This window comes from Rhinatrema bivittatum, chromosome 11, assembly GCF_901001135.1.
Source record: "Rhinatrema bivittatum chromosome 11, aRhiBiv1.1, whole genome shotgun sequence".
NCBI lineage: Eukaryota > Metazoa > Chordata > Amphibia > Gymnophiona > Rhinatrematidae > Rhinatrema > Rhinatrema bivittatum.
In genome coordinates this window covers 21,736,726-21,754,369 of record NC_042625.1, presented here as the reverse complement: position 1 = coordinate 21,754,369, position 17,644 = coordinate 21,736,726, and the positions used below count along the sequence as shown (strand labels likewise).

Below are 17,644 nucleotides of genomic sequence, written 5' to 3'. Positions count from 1 at the left end.
GTCTCCTTTATTTTTTTGTCCTATTTTATTCCTTATACTTTTATGCCTTTATTAGTAATAAAATATTCCACCTTTTATGTTGGCAGCACCCCACCCCCGCCATAGCGCCCATTTTAAAAATAAATCACATTCGTGCTTCGTGTGACGTCTGCACTGGTTTTCCGATGTAGCTTAGCAAAGCTGCCCCTTTGCCAGTTTCCCCCCCTGGTACTTTTAGGATTATAAAGAGGTGGAGCTTTCAGAACTTACAAGAACATAAGAGGTTCCAGGCTGGATCAGCCCAGTGCCCTGCGTCAGGCGGTGGCCATTCTGGGTACTCGCAGTCACCCGGAAGATCCTAAAGAGGCAGTCCATTCCCTGAGGGCTGTTTAGCCTTTCTTCCACGCCACTCGTGACTTTGTTAAAATCAGTGTTTATGACAGAGATTTATCATTTTTGTTTAAAATGTCAGTTACATTATGCAAAGAAAATCCCCGTTTGTGTGTGAGCGCTGTTACATTAATGGACTGCAGTGGGTTTTAGTGAATGCGGTGACTGTGTCCGTAGGGATGAGGGCTATGGTTGGATCCGGGCACACAGGGAGTTTGGAAGTTGCTTCCTAGCAGTGACCGATCCGTCAGGTCCTAAATCCTGTGTGCGCTGCAAAAGCCGCCAATGCCTTCTGTCCGATGCCCTGCGCATGGTACTCTAAATCTGGTGCTATGCAGGCTCGGGCTGATGCCCTGTTTCTTTCTTGTTGGTTTCAGTTCCGGAAAAAGAAGCTGAAATTCTGTAAGAGCCACATTCACGACTGGGGCCTGTTTGCCATGGAGCCGATTGCAGCCGACGAGATGGTGATCGAATATGTGGGCCAGAACATCCGGCAGGTAAGGATTATTCTGGTAAAAAAAAAAAAACTGAACGTCTGGCACGTTGACGCATGTGGCCTAGACTGGCCACAGCCCCCCCCCGTCCATGGTAGCCAAGCATTTCCGTGATGAGACATCACCACAGATTCAGGGAAACAAACTAACTTTGGGGGCCGGCCACCACGCTTTGCGGGGCGGAGGGCGGGGGTTTGAGGTGCGGGTCCGGTCTTCTGCTCTCTGGGTTGAGAAGGGCTGGGGGAGGGGGGGTGGGGGGAGTCCCGGCGCCATGGCAACTGGACTTACGGCCCGTGACTGCAGGACTCCGGACGGAGCTGCAGGGTCTCTGGGCTGAGTGTGTTGGTAGGGAGGTTATAAAAGTAAGGGGGTCCGTGCAAAAGAACGTTCATAGTATCAGATCCTGGCCCTGTTTCTGACAGCTGGAATCCAAAAACGAGGCTGCCTTGTGACAAAAAAACAAAACAGAGTAACTTTGCTGTGAGCCTGGGTGGGTGATAAGAAGACCCCCCTGTCCAGACTTCACAACCTGCCCTGCGGGAGTAATCTGAGAGAGAATCCGTATTCCTGGAGGCATCCTGCTGCCTTTGCCTGCTGCCTCTCTTCCTTCTTGCTGTTGGGTAGAGCTTCCTCCAAGCCCCATGATACTGAAACATAGAAGACAGCGGGAAAAGACCGGCGGGGCCCTCCTGGTGTGCTGTCGCAGGTCTTACTCAGTGTGTGGTGTTCTCCTTCTTACTGCGCCGTTCTTTGCTGTTGCTCTGCTTTCTGTCCGCATGTGACGCTGACGCATGATCGGTTAGAGAATAGAAAAACCCCGGAAGCAGAGAGCAAGAGGAGAGTGCGTGACACTTTCTACTACTTCCACTACTTAACATTTTTTTCATAGCACCACACGACGTGCGCAGCACTGTACAAACACACAAAAAAGACAGCCCCTGCTCAATAGAGCTTACAGTGTCATGAGACAAACTTAGAGGACAGACTTGGGGTATTTCATAAAACAAGACAATGGTTACAAAAAGAAAAGAAAGTTAGTTAATGAGGCTAAAAGCAGCCGATCAGCCTAAGATTTAAAAGCAGCTGCAGAAAGGTGGCTCTTTAGATGGGATTTAAACCCGGTGAGAGAGGGAGCATGACGCATCAGTTCAGGAAGATTATTCCAAGCACACGGCGCAGCCAGGTGGAAAGCACGGAGTCGGGAATTGGCAGTAGAGGAGAAGAGCACGGATAGGAGTTATTTGTCCGATGAATGGAGTGCACGAGGAGGGGTGTAGAGAGAGATAAGAGAGGAGAGGTGGCGAGGCAGAGGAGCTTGAACTGAATGAGGGAGCAGAGAGGGAGCCAGTGCAGTGACTTCAGACTTCATCCGCAGAATACTCCTATGGAAGGAAATCTTTCCTTCTGTGCCTCCAACGTGCTGAAAGAATGGGATGCAGTTAGTGAAGGAAGCTCGGCCACAGGGACAGTAACTTTACGGCAAGCACACGGGCGTCCATACACGCATATGGGCGTGCAAACGAACATACGCTGGAGTTTTAAAGCATGCGCGCATTTGCTTGTGTATGATTTAAAATACACCTGCCACACATACAGTGTGCTCCTAATTTTAAGCGGTTGCTCGAACAGACGTATTTCGCGTTTCTTCCTTAAGACTTTGTCGGCTTGAACGTGCGCAGGGCAGCAGATTATAAAATGCGCTCGCGTGAAGGACGTTCCCAGTTTTACCCATTAGTTCACCAGTTTGCCCGGTCTGTCTCGAGGCCATCCAGAACCCTCTGGTTCTTCAGCCTGCACGCTCCCCAGTTGACCCAGACCCCGTCACCCAGTCAGTTTAGGCCTAAACAGAGACTTATGAAGACTTTACACCTCATCAGGAGCAGAAGCAAACGTATGTGGCTAACAGCCTGCCACACATTGCGGCGGCCGGTTTTGAAATATGGCTTTACGCTCGTAACTTGGTCCCGCCCTGTGTTTTTTTTGGCCTCATGCTACAAATAAGCCTTTACCTGTTTGCAAAAAGCACAGAAATCCTGCAGCTGCCTAATTTTCTCAGGGAAGGTCCTAATTCTCATCTCTTGCAGCCTCCCCTTAGCAACCCTAAGAGCCACTAGCAAAGCAGAATTAGGGTCTATTAGGAGTGCAGCTAGCTACCGCTTCTTAAGGTAATCCTGGCCTTCCCTGCTGGACCCTAAAGGTCAAGGACAGTATTATTTATTTATTTATTTATTTAAAAGGTTTTATATACCGACAACCGTTTGCACATCGTGTCGGTTTACAGAAAACTTAAAAACACGGTATAATTAGGCATAGCCTTTACAAAGAACATAGAACAGTCAAAATAACAAGCAGAAAACTGAATAAATGGTTGTTGGGTTCGAAATGGGGGTAACAATAAGTTGGGAGAGGAAGATAAATAAATAACAGTAACAACGAGAAAACGCTATGTACAGGTTCAACAAATACTTTCAGTGCGATTATTGAGCAGAGGAGTTGGTAAGCAAGGGTGAGGAGGGGTAGGCTTGTAGGAAAAGCCAAGTTTTGAGTTTTTTCTTGAATTTGGGTGTGGAAGTTTCAGTGCGTAGATCAAGGGGCATAGAGTTCCAGAGGGTGGGGCCTGCAAGAGAAAGGGCTCTGTTTGTGGTAGAGATGAGTCTTGTTGATTTTATAGTATTTTACATGTGTCTGCCGCAGGGGGGGGAACCGTGAGCCCCCAAAGTCACCCCAGTCAGCAAATGTTCGTTGCTAATTGCAGCGCCCTTGGATGAGATTGCGGAAGACCCACATAAAGGGAATTGCAGTAATCCAATGCGGAAAAAAAAAGAAACCCTGAAATCCCTCTTGTCCAGAATACATTTTAGCCGTCGCAGTTTCTATAAACCCACCCCTACCACTGTTTGGAGCTGTTCTCGAAAAGAAAGCCCATTATCAAACACTGCTCCCAGATGTTTCACCCTGATCTGAATAAGCACAGTCACATCATCCAAAACCAGATGGAGCTTATTATTGACATTTCGTGAGATAGGAAGAACCTCCGTTTTCAAAATGTTTAAAAGTAAAACCGTTTTGTTGCATCCGTTCTTTTCCCTTTTTTTTTTTTTAAGACACCTTGTTTTTCCTGAAAACCCCTCTCCTGTCTCCCGATCCACGGTCATCCCCGAATGCCATATAGAATGCACCCAAATCCTGTAACATAGATTAAAAAGAGGAGACGCCAGGCCTCACCGAGGTCCACCTGAACCTGTCCATAACGATCTGAAAAAAGACCGGAGCCAGCGTGTAATTACCGGCTTTTCAAATATGCGTCGCTCGCGAGCAACGCTTTTGACATTTGCCACATATAGCGATGTCTGTGATTCTGGCTGGGGCCTCATCGGAAACTCCCTCGGTGAATGTTTATTCCCAAGCAGAAAACCCCAGTCTGGTTTTTATCAGTGCCTACAAGAGATAGCAGCAGCCCCCTCCTCTTATCCAGGAGATTTTTAAAGGACATCAGATTAGTGGCTCCAAGAGGGTGAGTGATTCACATAGACAGAGAGAAAACATCCAGGGAACCAATACAGACTGTGAAAAAAAAGGGCAAGGCTCCTGTTCCTGAGGCATTTCCCCTTTCCTTCCTGCAGGTCATTGCAGATATGAGGGAGAAGCGCTACGAAGAGGAAGGAATCGGCAGCAGTTACATGTTCAGGGTCGACCACGACACCATCATCGATGCCACGAAATGCGGAAATTTCGCCCGCTTTATTAACCACAGCTGCAATGTAAGTTGTACTGGAATTCCACCTTCCGGCTGTTGTGGAACGTGTGACCGGGGCGAGCCCCCGTGCGTGGGAATCCCTCTGAGGCAGGGGCAGGTAACAGTCTTGAAGACAGCCGCTATGAATCTTCAGCAGCTGGGTTTGCCGGCGCACGATCTGAAGCAAGGGTTCTCAACCCAGCCATCGGGACACACCTCGCCCGTCAGGCTTCCAGGATATCCCCAACGAGCACGCGCACAATGAAGACAGTCAATGCAAATCTCTCTCCTGCATCTTTGTTGGGGATATCCTGAAAGCCTGACGGGCGAGGTGTGTCCCGAGGGCTGGGTTGAGAACCGCTGAACTAAAGGACCGGGCTGATTCACCTGGCTCCGTTACCCTGAACGGCAAACCCTGTTTGTGGTGCGCAGAGTCTGAAATTGAGAGCTGCTCGCTGGTTGCTGGAAGACTGTCTTTTTTACCGTTCCCCCTTGCCTAGGTTTTGTGCTTAGTGTAAATGCCTATCTCAGTCCCCTACCGTGAATGAATGTATTTGGGGAAGAGCCGTCCGCGGTCCACGCCACCCTCTGTATAGGGCGATTGCCTTGCCTGCGTGCTTTTTTTCTCTGTAATTGCGAAAGGTAGGCTGCAGCCGACTGACGGAATCTGTTTTGATCTCGACAGCCCAACTGCTATGCCAAGGTCGTCACGGTGGAGGCTCAGAAGAAGATTGTCATTTACTCCAAGCAGCAGATTAATGTGAACGAGGAGATTACGTACGACTACAAGTTCCCTATCGAGGACGTGAAGATCCCGTGTCTGTGCGGAGCGGAGAACTGCCGGGGAACGCTGAACTAGGAGGGCTCCCCAGCAACGCACACCTTGCCAGCCGTGCCGCTCGGATTACAGAAACCCTGTGTGCTCACACTTTGCCAAAAAAAAAAGAGAGAAAAATATGTTTCTATAGATATATATACACACACATATATATATGTAAATATATGTATATATATGTGTATACATGTATATCGCACTTCAGTTGGGCTCACGTGTACAAACGCACAGAATCATTAGGACTGTTTACAATTCAGGTGCTCTTCTGCTCATTGTAAGTATAGAGAACCCTAAGGTGTTTCCTGCTCTCGTGGCACTATACATTCAGACACTAACTCTCTTTTTTTTTTTTTGGTCCGTCCTTGAGTGGGACGTGGTACTTCACCTTCCTTCTCCGGAAATGCTGCTACCTTTTTGATTTTATTTTATTTTATTTTTATTTTTTTCCATTGCTTTTCGAAAAGACATTTGCCATAACTGTGAAGTAGAGACAGGATTTATCCTAGGCAGCTTGATGGGCTGAGATTGCAGACGTCTGAAAGAGGCAGGTGGGAATTGATCCTACGGAACAAAGACGCTGCGAGGCTTTGGAAGTTTTGTATATATTATTTTTTCCTTTCTGTAAAGGCTGTACCTGCTTTTCACAGACACTGCTGGGTGTTTGAATTTTGTGGAGAGAGAAAGATAGTGGTGGATAAACCATCGATTGTTTTTGCCATACATAGAGACAAGTGATTCTAATTATGACCTGGGTCCTGATTATAAAACAGTCTTTTTCTCTATAGGAAAAGCCTTTTTGTGTTTCCACAGAATGCATGGCTTTAAGCCTTTATTTTTTATTTTTTTTTAAACCGTAGCTGGGATAAAGCTGCAATTACATAAATTATTTATTATCCACGGAGCTGATCCTGCTCTTTAAACGTACACTACTACCACAGCTCCACAGATGATAATCCTCAGCTTTGTCGAGCAGTCTCTAGGCTCTGAAGCGGTCAGAACTCCCAGCAAGTTTCTATGTCGGAATCTATTTAAATGCCCCTCCGGCCATCAGGCACCGTAATGGGAGGGGCTCGTGTGCGACTTCCAACCCCCATTCTGCCCAGTCCACTCACCGCTCCTCACCCTGCATGCCCGCAGAAAGGAACTAGAGCACAAAGCCCCAGATGTGTTCCTTCCAGAGGTGCCGGCAGCCAATAGCATTAAAGCGTGAGTCTCTCTTATTGTCCAGTGATGTCAGCGTATAGAGCACTTGTAGTTCTAAAGTATCGTTCAGCTTCAGATAGATGGCCAGTATTTCAGGTCCTCCTGCGAAAAGCCTAGATGACATTTTCTCTCTTGTAGCTGTCCAAGGGGGAAAAATATTTTGTTGTTGTTTTTTATAAAGAAAATACCTTATCTGTAAAATAAAGCAAGTTACTTTCAGTTTCATGCGGAAGGGGTGGCCCAAGTGCATTAACTTTAGCCAGCTCCTTCCCCCGTTTGGCATGAATATTTCACGTTACGTATTTTCTACTTGAATTGATGGTGCTTTGCCATGAAAGTCCATAGTGTTCGCTCACAATTCCTGCAGGCGCTCCAGCTGCAAATCCTCACTGGACTATCTTTGTTCCCCTGCAGTGCAAACCGAGGAATTGTACACCTTGCCCTCTACGCGGGGAAGGCCCCTGGGGCGTCGTTGAGGGTTGGTTCTTGGCTGGAGGCCATGTCTGGGTTCCAAAGGCTCCGAGGAGGGATTGCCTTGACTTGTTTAAGAGGGAAGATCCTTCTGCAACCATAGCAGAGACATATGTTTTTTTTATGTCTTTTTGTAGCAAAGAGCAGGAGAAATTATATTTTTCTCATCTGCCTTCAATGCAAGGCACATCTTTATGGGGTGACCATTAAAAGCGTTACTAAGGTTAACTAGCGCATAGTTGTATTTAAGTGCATTCCCTCTGTGTATCTCCTGGGCAGACAGGCTTAGCTATTCACAAGACAAATTGGGAAGTAAGGTGCAATGAGTTCTTCCAGAAGTATTTTGCTTTAGTGCCAGGTGTACGAAATGGATTTCCCCCATGTTATGTCTATGGGGAAAATTGCTTAATGCCACTGATCCATAAGGTAGTCTGCAATCACACCCTTCTCCAAAGATTTCAGCTTTCCAATTTTTGTTGCATGTATAAGACTTCAGATTTCACACTTCTGAAGCTTAAGGCCAAGCATTTGGGATGGCAAATTGCATTTGTTTCAAAACTAAACCCACCCTCTCTCACAATTGACCTGATCCGTGAGTGGCTCCTGAAGGCTCCATCTCGTACCCGTGTTGCTCCCTACCCGTACAGGTCAAATCCAGAAGGAAAAGTCATGCAGGACAAAGCCTCCAAGAGCTTTTTTTTTTTCTCTGAGTCCCCAGGGAGTAGGGAAGGGAGGCCAGCAAAGCATATGTGTCCTTAAAACAATAAGGTAGGCCCGAGGGTAGTGCTCCCAGTTAACTAACCCCCATCCCTCCAGCCGCCTTCTTCTGTCACGGGCCCTGCTGCAGGGACGTTGGAACTGCTTGGTTGCTTGAAGGCGGGTTATAAATGCCACAACCTTCCGGCTCTGCTATGGCAGATGCTGCCCCGGCAAACATCAAAAGAGCCTTACAGCCATGCTGTGTCCTTCACCAGCCATGAGCAGGATCAGATGTCCACTCTAAGATGTCAGGTAATTTTAGGGATCATCTCCGTAGCCAGAGCAGGCATTGAAATTTTACTTTACCAAAAAAAAAATGTTATTTTTTGTGTTTGATTAGCACGAACCTTGTTTTGGGAGGGTAGGGAGAGGAAAGAGCCAGCAAGGTGCCTTGGCAGTTTTTCTTCGACGTTCACTACAGCGCACTCGCGTATGCAAAGAAACCTGGGTCAGGCACCGCTGTAGCAAGTGGATTGCATCCCATCGTTGTCCTTTAATCAGGCAGTCCCTAACGATAGTTCCAATATCCTGGAAGTGCAAGCCAGAATCGGTTTTTTTTGTAGTTCATCTTTCACAAGGGCACATAAGCTAAGGTCTGTTGTGTGTTTTGTTTCTTTGTTTTTTTGGCATGCATTAAAGTTTGCCTGCTTTTTGTCCCCTATGTGCTTGAAGCTTTCCGTCCATTTCTAGCTACTTCTTTTTACCTGCATCATCCCAAAACCTGTTTTTCAAATTCCAGGACTGTGTCGGGCCCTGTAGCAAATCCAGGGCTATTGGGAGACAGGGGCAGTGACCACTCAGTAAATATTTAACATAATTCTACAAAGCAGCTTATTTCTACCAGAGCTAAAAATTACAAAAAAAATTAAACTCCAAGTACAGTAGTTTTCATTTGTAGGTTCCGATCTTTTCAAGGATCGTCTTCTGTGCATTTTGTGTATAAAAATAAAATTGAAAAAAGGATTTTGAGGTTTAAGAAAATGCATTTTCTGTAAATTGACAACGCAGATCTCTCTGGACATTGTTTCTTGTAGAAACACGTTGAATTTTTTTTTTTATTACTTTGTACTTCAAAAAGGGTGTAAATAATTTATTAAAATGAATATTGTAATTTTGGGGTTTCTTTTTAACAAGATACCAGCTCTGTCTCGATGGCTAGAAGAACGTGGAACATAAGGGCGGAGCTGGGCTGTGGTTCTCAGCTTGTGTCAAGCTTTTGTATCATGTAAATTCTGTATAAAATACCTTTTTCGTTTCTTTTCGGTCAGATGAATTTGGAAGCATTAAGAAATTAAGGTGGGGGGGAGGGGAAAGCCAAACCTTTTGGGTGGTTTTTTTTTTTTTTTGCTAGTCTGAACTTGCAAAATCTATTTATTATGAATGAGGAAATGTGTACAGTCTATTAATAAACAACCTCCAATGTATTTAAAGAAAGCTGTAACTGGATTTCTGATAACCTTCCAAATTTCCTCATTTACCGCTGTAGTATTTGTGAAGAGGGGAAGAAACCGCAGTGAGTGAGGCCTGCCCTAAATAAAAGAACAGGCCGCTGGCAGGCCCGCATCTCTCTCTCTCTCCTGGCTCAGGAGCGCATTCTTCTTCTTTACAGTGTGAATTGGGGAGGGCATGGTTTCTAATAGAGGCAAAGTTTGCTTATTTCCTTTTCCTGTGTTCCACTTTCTTTGCTATAGAATCTGCTTTTGGAGACTTCGAATATTCTCTCGCTCTCTTTTTAAAATTTGTTTTGAGTCAGTTTATAACTTTAAGAGATGCTTTTTTTGTGCAGATAGGAGCTGTATTCATGATGTATCTTGTTTTGGAAAAAAAAAAGTGTTTTCTTGTGGATGTGTCTTGCTGTAAATATTTGTTCATATTTTTGTGAATTCAATACTATGTACCATTGTATTATAGTAACTTTTATAAAGCAAACCATAAATATACTGACTTTTCATACAGATAAACTGGGGGGGTTTTGTGGTTTATTTGTAGCCACTTGTCCTGCTGCAGACTAAATAGTGTTTTGCAGGGAGATATTGTGAGCATCTTTAGTAATTATATTTCTTGGGAAAATTGTATTTAATAGAAAGTGGGATGGGGGGAGAGGGTAAAAGGGTCCACTTAGGGGCTCTAGGCCAGCTGAAATACATTCAACATAAAATAGGATCTTCCAAATAAAAAAGGCATCCAATATAACACACACAAGTAACATAAGAAAATTCTCAAAATAAAAAAAAAACAGCACAAAGGGGCATTGTAAAGCAAATTCCAACAAAGCAAGCTCAGTAAAATGAATCTTAACAAATAAAAGCACGAAAGCAAACAGCCAGGCCTTGCACAACTTTTGAGAACTTAATGCAATAATCACTTCCAGCCACTTTAGCACGCTTGGAAACATGCAGTCGGCAAAGAGAAAGTAGGCACCTAGGCAGGCTCTTTTAAAAATTGTCTCTTCCTCCAGACATTAACTTAGAGGAATCCAAGCCATAGGGCAGCAATCCTAGAAAGGGAATTTTTAAATAAGCCATTTGGCGCACAAAGTTAACTAAATCCTTCAGTTTATACATTAATTCTAATTTCTATTCATTCCACATCACACCGATGCATCTAAAGTACAAAAAGATAGGAATTGCCATACTGGGTCAGACCGAGGATCCATGAAGCTCAGTATCCTGTTACCAACTGTGGCCAATCCAGGTCACAAGTATGTGGAAGAATCCCAAACAGTAGATAGATCCCATGCTGCTATTGCACAGGGATAAGCAGTGGCTATACCCTAACTCTGGCTTGGATTTATCAAAATGCAGTAAATATCGCATGTGATGGGAAAAGAGGCGTGTTTTATTGTAATAGGGAGTTTATCGCAATTTGCACTAATACCTATGAAAAGAGCTAAGTTACCGCAAATTGCGAAAACATGTTCGCACTTTGAGATAAGTGCCAGAATGTGGTATTTCCTACATACAACCACTGGGGGGACCATGAGCGAGAGAGAGAGCCTGAGAGCACCTAGCCGTAATGCCCTGACCCTAGATAGGTATTTATATCTCTATGGGAGGCTCACCCAGTAACTTGAGGCGAGGTTTAGGTATTAGTGTAGGGGGTTAGGGGCCACTTTGACATTCAATGTGAGACGTACGAACAGAACAGTGCTCTCTTGGGAACATTTAATGACCCTCGGAGTGAGGAAACTCACCCAAAGATGAGATTTGTGCAATGTTCTCTCAACCTAGCTTGATGGACTCTCTACCTGGGTAACATTTTCAACGCGTTATTTTTACCCCTTATACACGGGCCGATGCAGTAAAGTGCGCTTATGCTGAGCGCGCTGTTAGCCCCTGTTTGGCCGCGCATTTTCAACGCGTTATTTTTACACACGGCCAACTGCCCCGAAACTAATAGGCCCACCAACATGCAAATGCATGTTGGTGGGCCTATTAGTTGTTCCCACACGATACAGAAAGTAAAATGTGCAGCCAAGCCGCACATTTTACTTTCAGAAATTAACGCCTACCCAAAGGCAGGAGTTAGTCGGCACCGGGAAAGTGTACAGAAAAGCAGAAAAAACTGCTTTTCAGTACACCCTCCGACTTAATATCATAGCGATATTAAGTCGGAGGGTGTACTAAGTCAGAAGCCTCAAAAGTAAAAAAAAATTTTTAAATCTGCCTGCAGCCCACGGGTAGGAAGACAGACACTCAATTTTGCCGGCGTCCGTTTTCTGAACCCATGGCTGTCAGCGGGTTCGAGAACCAACGCCGGTAAAATTGATCATCGGCTGTCAAACCCGCTGACAGCCGCCGCTTCTGTCAAAAAGGAGGCGCTAGGGACGCGTTACTGTCCCTAGCGCCTCCTTTTACCGCGGGCCCTAATTTGCATACGGGCCGCTACTGAATCGCGCGCCCAGGACACTGGCCTGTGCGCAAGTCGGGAGAGCGGACGCTTGCTGGCTCTCCTGCGACTTTTACTGTATCAGCTCGTTAGGCTGGTGTCCTGCCTTCTCTCTGGGGCCTCCCCAGCCTTCTTATCCAAAGCTGCAGGGATCCTGCTTGGCCCAGAATCCCTTGCTGGGTTGGCTGTTAAGAAGGACTGGCCAGATAGCTGTGGCTGGTTCTTTAAGGTGTTCTGAGGGACTTTCTTCTATACTCCCTCATAGTGCTTCTTACCACTGTCCCTTAGTCTTTGTATTTTTTTAAAGAATAAATAATGGATTTACATTTATCTGTTCTATTCCACTCATGATTTTATAGACCTCTATCAGTCTTCCATTCCTGCAAGGTCCTCCTGCAATTTTTCACAATTTGATTGTGACTTAACAACTTGGAATAAATTTGTGATGTCTGCAAATGTGATCATCGCACTTGTTCCCCTTTCCAGATAATTTATAAATATAATAAAAGCACTGGTCCCAGCACAGATCCCTGAGGCATTCCACTGTTTACCCTTCTCCACTAAGAAAATTGACTGTTTAGACCTACTCTCTGTTTCCTATCTTTTAAACAGTTTGCAATCTACAATAAGATATTGCCTCTTATCCCATGACTTTTTAATTTTCTCAGGTGTCTCTCATGGAACACTTTATCAAATGTCTTCTGAAAGTCCAAATGCACTACATCCACTGGCTCACCTTTATCCACGTTTATTAAATCCTTCAAAAAAAAAATGTAGCAGATTGGTGAGGCAAGATTCCCCTCATATAAATCCATGCTGGCTGTGTTCCATGAAACCTATTCTGTAATTTTGTTCTTTAGAATAGTTTCCATCATTCTTCCCAGCACTGTCGTCAGACTTGCCTGTTTATAGTTTCCCAGGTCACCCCTGGAGCCCTTTGAAAGATCTGGGTTACATTGGTCGCACTCCAAGCTTCAGATACCATAGATAATTTTAATGATAATTTACAAATTACTGGTAATAGATCCACAATTTCATTTTTAATTTTCAGAACTCTGGAGTGAACACCATCTGGGCCTGGCAATTTGCTACTCTAGTTTGTCAGTCTGCCTTATTACATCTTCCAGCTTCACAGCAATTTGTTTAAATTCTTCTGAACTATTGAATTCAGCTTCCAGCATAGATAATCAAAGATGTCTAGTTTAAATCATTTTTATTAAGCAGCAGAGAGACCAATGTACAAAAAAACAAAAGTTTGTCCCCCTTAATTAGCCCTCCCAACATAGAAGTTCATAATGCTAATTTATATCTGGTTCACCATAAAAAAAATTCTTTGCAAAGAGCTAAATGTTAAATTATTCCCTAGATAGTATTCATAACCAGACTGGGCAGATTGGATGAGCTATTTTGGTCTTTCTCTATAGATAAGGAGAACGATAATCGGTCTCATAGCAGACTTGACATCATCCAGTTGCTGAGATGGAAATAGCTCTCATAGAGCTTGAAAGAACTGAGATGGTTTTCTGAGCATGCAGACTTTTTTTTCTTCCACTCTTTGTGAAAGAACATTTATTTATTTATTTATTTATTAACAGCTTTTCTATAACGACATTAAAGTACACATCATATTGGTTTACATAATAACAAAAGGAGGAAAGTACAAAAAACAGGGAGAGGGGTGGGGACAACTGAAAGAGTTCCCAACAGCGGAAAACTGAACAAAAAGAGAGGGATAGAGAAAACTTAACTATATTATACAAGTTAGATAGAGAACATGTTTTTAAGAACATAAGAAATTGCCATGCTGGGTCAGACCAAGGGTCCATCAAGCCCAGCATCCTGTTTCCAACAGAGGCCAAAACCAGGCCACAAGAACCTGGCAATTACCCAAACACTAAGAAGATCCCATGCTACTGATGCAATTAATAGCAGTGGCTATTCCCTAAGTAAAATTGATTAATAGCCATTAATGGACTTCTCCAAGAACTTATCCAAACCTTTTTTGAACCCAGCTACACTAACTGCATTAACCACATCCTCTGGCAACATATTCCAGAGCTTTATTGTGCGTTGAGTGAAAAAGAACTTTCTCCAATTAGTCTTAAATGTGCTACTTGCTAACTTCATGGAATGCCCCCTAGTCCTTCTATTATTTGAAAGTGAAAATAACCGAGTCACATCTACTCGTTCAAGACCTCTCATGATCTTAAAGACCTCTATCATATCCCCCCCTCAGCCGTCTCTTCTCCAAGCTGAACAGCCCTAATCTCTTCAGCCTTTCCTCATAGGGAAGCTGTTCCATCCCCTTTATCATTTTGGTTGCCCTTCTCTGTACCTTCTCCATCGCAACTATATCTTTTTTGAGATGCGGCGACCAGAATTGTACCCAGTATTCAAGGTGTGGCCTCACCATGGAGCGATATAGAGGCATTATGACATTTTCCATTCTATTAACCATTCCCTTCCTAATAATTCCTAACATTCTATTTGCTTTTTTGACTGCTGCAGCACACTGAGCTGACGATTTTAAAGTATTATCCACTATGATGCCTAGATCTTTTTCCTGGGTGGTAGCTCCTAATATGGAATCTAACATCGTGTAACTACAGCAACGGTTATTTTTTCCTATATGCAACACCTTGCACTTGTCCACATTAAATTTCATCTGCCATTTGGATGCCCAATCTTCAAGTCTTGCAAGGTCCTCCTGCAATGTATCACAATCTGCTTGTAATTTAACTACTCTAAATAATTTTGTATCATCTGCAAATTTGATAACCTCACTCGTCGTATTCCTTTCCAGATCATTTATATATATATATTGAAAAGCACCGGTCCAAGTACAGATCCCTGAGGCACTCCACTGTTTACCCTTTTCCACTGAGAAAATTGACCATTTAATCCTACTCTCTGTTTCCTGTCTTTTAACCAGCTTGTAATCCACGAAAGGACATTGCCTCCTATCCCATGACTTTTCAGTTTACGTAGAAGCCTCTCATGAGGGACTTTGTCAAACGCCTTCTGAAAATCCAAATACACTACTTCTACCGGTTCACCTTTATCCACGTGTTTATTAACCCCTTCAAAAAAATGAAGCAGATTTGTTAGGCAAGACTTCCCTTGGGTAAATCCATGTTGACTATGTTCCATTAAATCATGTCTTTCTATATGCTTTACAATTTTGTTCTTGAGAATAGTTTCCACTATTTTTCCCGGCACTGAAGTCAGGCTCACTGGTCTATAGTTACCCGGATCACCCCTGGAGCCTTTTTTAAATATTGGGGTTACATTGGCCATCCTCCAGTCTTCAGGTACAATGGATGATTTTAATGATAGGTTCTCTATCTAAGAGCTATCTAAGAGCTGCTCATCAATTTTTTTGCTTTTGTGATTTTTCGTCAAAATCTATTTTATCGATATACCAGATTCCCGACTTCCTCCATCACAATTAAAGCTAATGTCTCCCATTTGGGCTCCAAAATCTGAAATGCAATGCTTTATTTCACAATATCAAACCAGGCAAGAAATCCTGCAAATTGTCAAGGTTCACCTTCGCCCAAAGATAGGACAACCTCTGAAGAACCACTTATAGTATTGTCCAACTCTCAAGAAGGATCACAATTATCATACAATTCTGTCAAGCCATTCTGATGACGAAGAGACCACGTCCATGGGACCTGTCGCCATAGCCTTCCAAAAGTACATCTCCACCACAAGATATGTCAAATCCTGCTTTTGTCCAAAAAATGACAAAAACCATTCCTTCTACTTTACAAGAGGAGGTAGAACTGAGAAAAGATATATTTGGTATGCTAAATATATAGTGAAGCCTCAAATAAAGCACTGGCTGTTCCAGTTCATAGGGTTCTATAGGAACTCCAAACTAGAATATGGCAAACCTCCTTTTCTAGACTGCTAATAGCAAGAAAGCTGGATTTGAAATATAAAAGTCAGCCTTGTCCAGGTCAGCAAAAGATGCAGCTCTCCACGAATTTAGAAGTGGAATCCACCTTGAAAGGAGAAGAGAGGTTCAAAACACATTCTTGTACCCTTCCAGGGAAAGATGCAAAGTTATTGAACATTGCAGCAAAAAAGATTTTCCAGTCAGCTATGTTACCAAACTTCCTTCAGGCACCATGGACTGTTTTGCTCATGTGCTGCAAAAAGTGGAATGTAGAAAGCATCTAATTCCATCGTCTTATGATGCATACGCTACTTCCTTCAGAATGTCTGCTCTTGTCATTGGAGCCAGAAGGCTAGCATGGCTGCAGCCTAACTTAAGAACATAACTTCAGGTCTTTGTGAAGATGTTCACAAGAAACTTGCTGATGTTCCATGCATAATGGTAATCTTTTTGGAGACAAAGGGAAAGTAACAGTAGATCACATTAAATATCACTGCTTCATTCTCCTTACAAGCTGACTTTTTGCAAAGACCTCGCCCACAGCAATGAATAGGTTGTGCACTAGGGAAAGAATACAGTCAAAATCTAACTCTACTTTTTTACTAAACTGTCAAAAGATTTCCCAGTTACATTTAAACTGTTTTCCAGTGGGGAGGCAGAAGGCCTTCAACACTTCAGCGTGTTATGGTAACCACAGACCACTGGGTATTAAAAGTCATACAACAGAGATAACATTTGAATATCAAGTCCTCTCCCGTAAATGATACACCAAAGAATTACTCCATGAATGCAGAACAGCTTCCACTCGTCCAGGAAGAGCTGTCAGCCCTCCTCACTGCAAATGAGGTAGAACTAGTCCCAACGACACAAGGAAACACAGGATTCTACTCCGTATTTCCCCATTCCAAAGAAAACAAGTAATCTCCCCCATCTTGGACCTCAGAGATCTCAACAAACACGTGAAGAAAGAAAAGGTAAAAATGAACTATTTAGGGACAATCCTACCTCAGTTGGAATTCAATGACTGGTTAACTACTCTAGATCTCAAAAATACCTCCATACATAATCCGATTTACAAAAATCACAGAACATTTATGCATTTTACCATAGCCAACGATCATTACCAGTACTGAGTTCTTCCTTTCGTTCTCTCCACAGTGCCCAGGTTGTTTACAGAATGCCTTGCAGCGGTTGCTGCTCATCTAAGGAAGAGCAATGCATTTGGTTTACCATATTTGGATGATTGGTTCATATACAGCCAAGAAATGCGTTCCCTTACACTTCATACAATGAATGCCTTCCAAAGCCTAGGATTCATTTCCTAAAATCTAGTTTTGGGGCTGACTCATAACAGACTTTATAGGAGTCTGCCTTGATAGCACATAGTTTCTTCCTCCGCAGATAGATGAACTGATCAAAGTAATTCTAACCTTTTCACATCAGAAGGAGATTTCTGCCCACTTCTTCATGGAAATGTTGGGACACATGGCAGCAACAGTCCATGGTATCCCTTTTACAAGTCTCAACACGATTTGGGTGCAGTGGCACCTGAAGTCTCAATGGAACCAACCCCAACAAGCATTTTCCAACAAGTTGATTATATCCAGCATTCTCAGCCAATCTCTGGCATTGTGGCTGGAACCTTTAACTCTGCTGAGAGGTCAGTCTTTTCACCAACCTTAATTTCAAATTATTATAACCACAGATACCTCCAATCAAAGGCGGGGAGCTCATCTGAATAGCCTTCGTTCTCAAGGAACTTGCTCTTCATAAGAAATATTATGCTACATAAATCACCTAGAGCTAAGAGCAATCACCAATACTTTAAAACGTATTCAGTCCTTGGCTAAAGGGGAAAGCGATGTTGACTCAGACAACCAAGTAATAATGTTCTCTCTCAACAAACAAGGAGGCACAGGCTTGTACAATCTCTGTCAAGAGGCATGCAGGATATAGAAATAGACCATTTTCAAAAGAATGTACCT

General features: G+C 43.5%; 1 protein-coding gene across 2 annotated transcripts in view; it reads left to right on the top strand.

Moving 5' to 3' along the window:
• Window positions 1-9,818, top strand: part of SETD1B (SET domain containing 1B, histone lysine methyltransferase) — a 68,740-nt gene extending 58,922 nt beyond the window's left edge. For both annotated transcript variants that reach the window (XM_029571120.1, XM_029571121.1), the window contains exons 16-18: window positions 747-866; window positions 4,487-4,624; window positions 5,285-9,818. In XM_029571120.1, coding sequence (XP_029426980.1) covers window positions 747-866; window positions 4,487-4,624; window positions 5,285-5,458 — 432 coding nt within the window. In that variant the 3' untranslated portion in view covers window positions 5,459-9,818. The remainder of the gene's footprint in view (window positions 1-746; window positions 867-4,486; window positions 4,625-5,284) is intronic.
• Window positions 9,819-17,644: the final 7,826 nt, after the last annotated feature.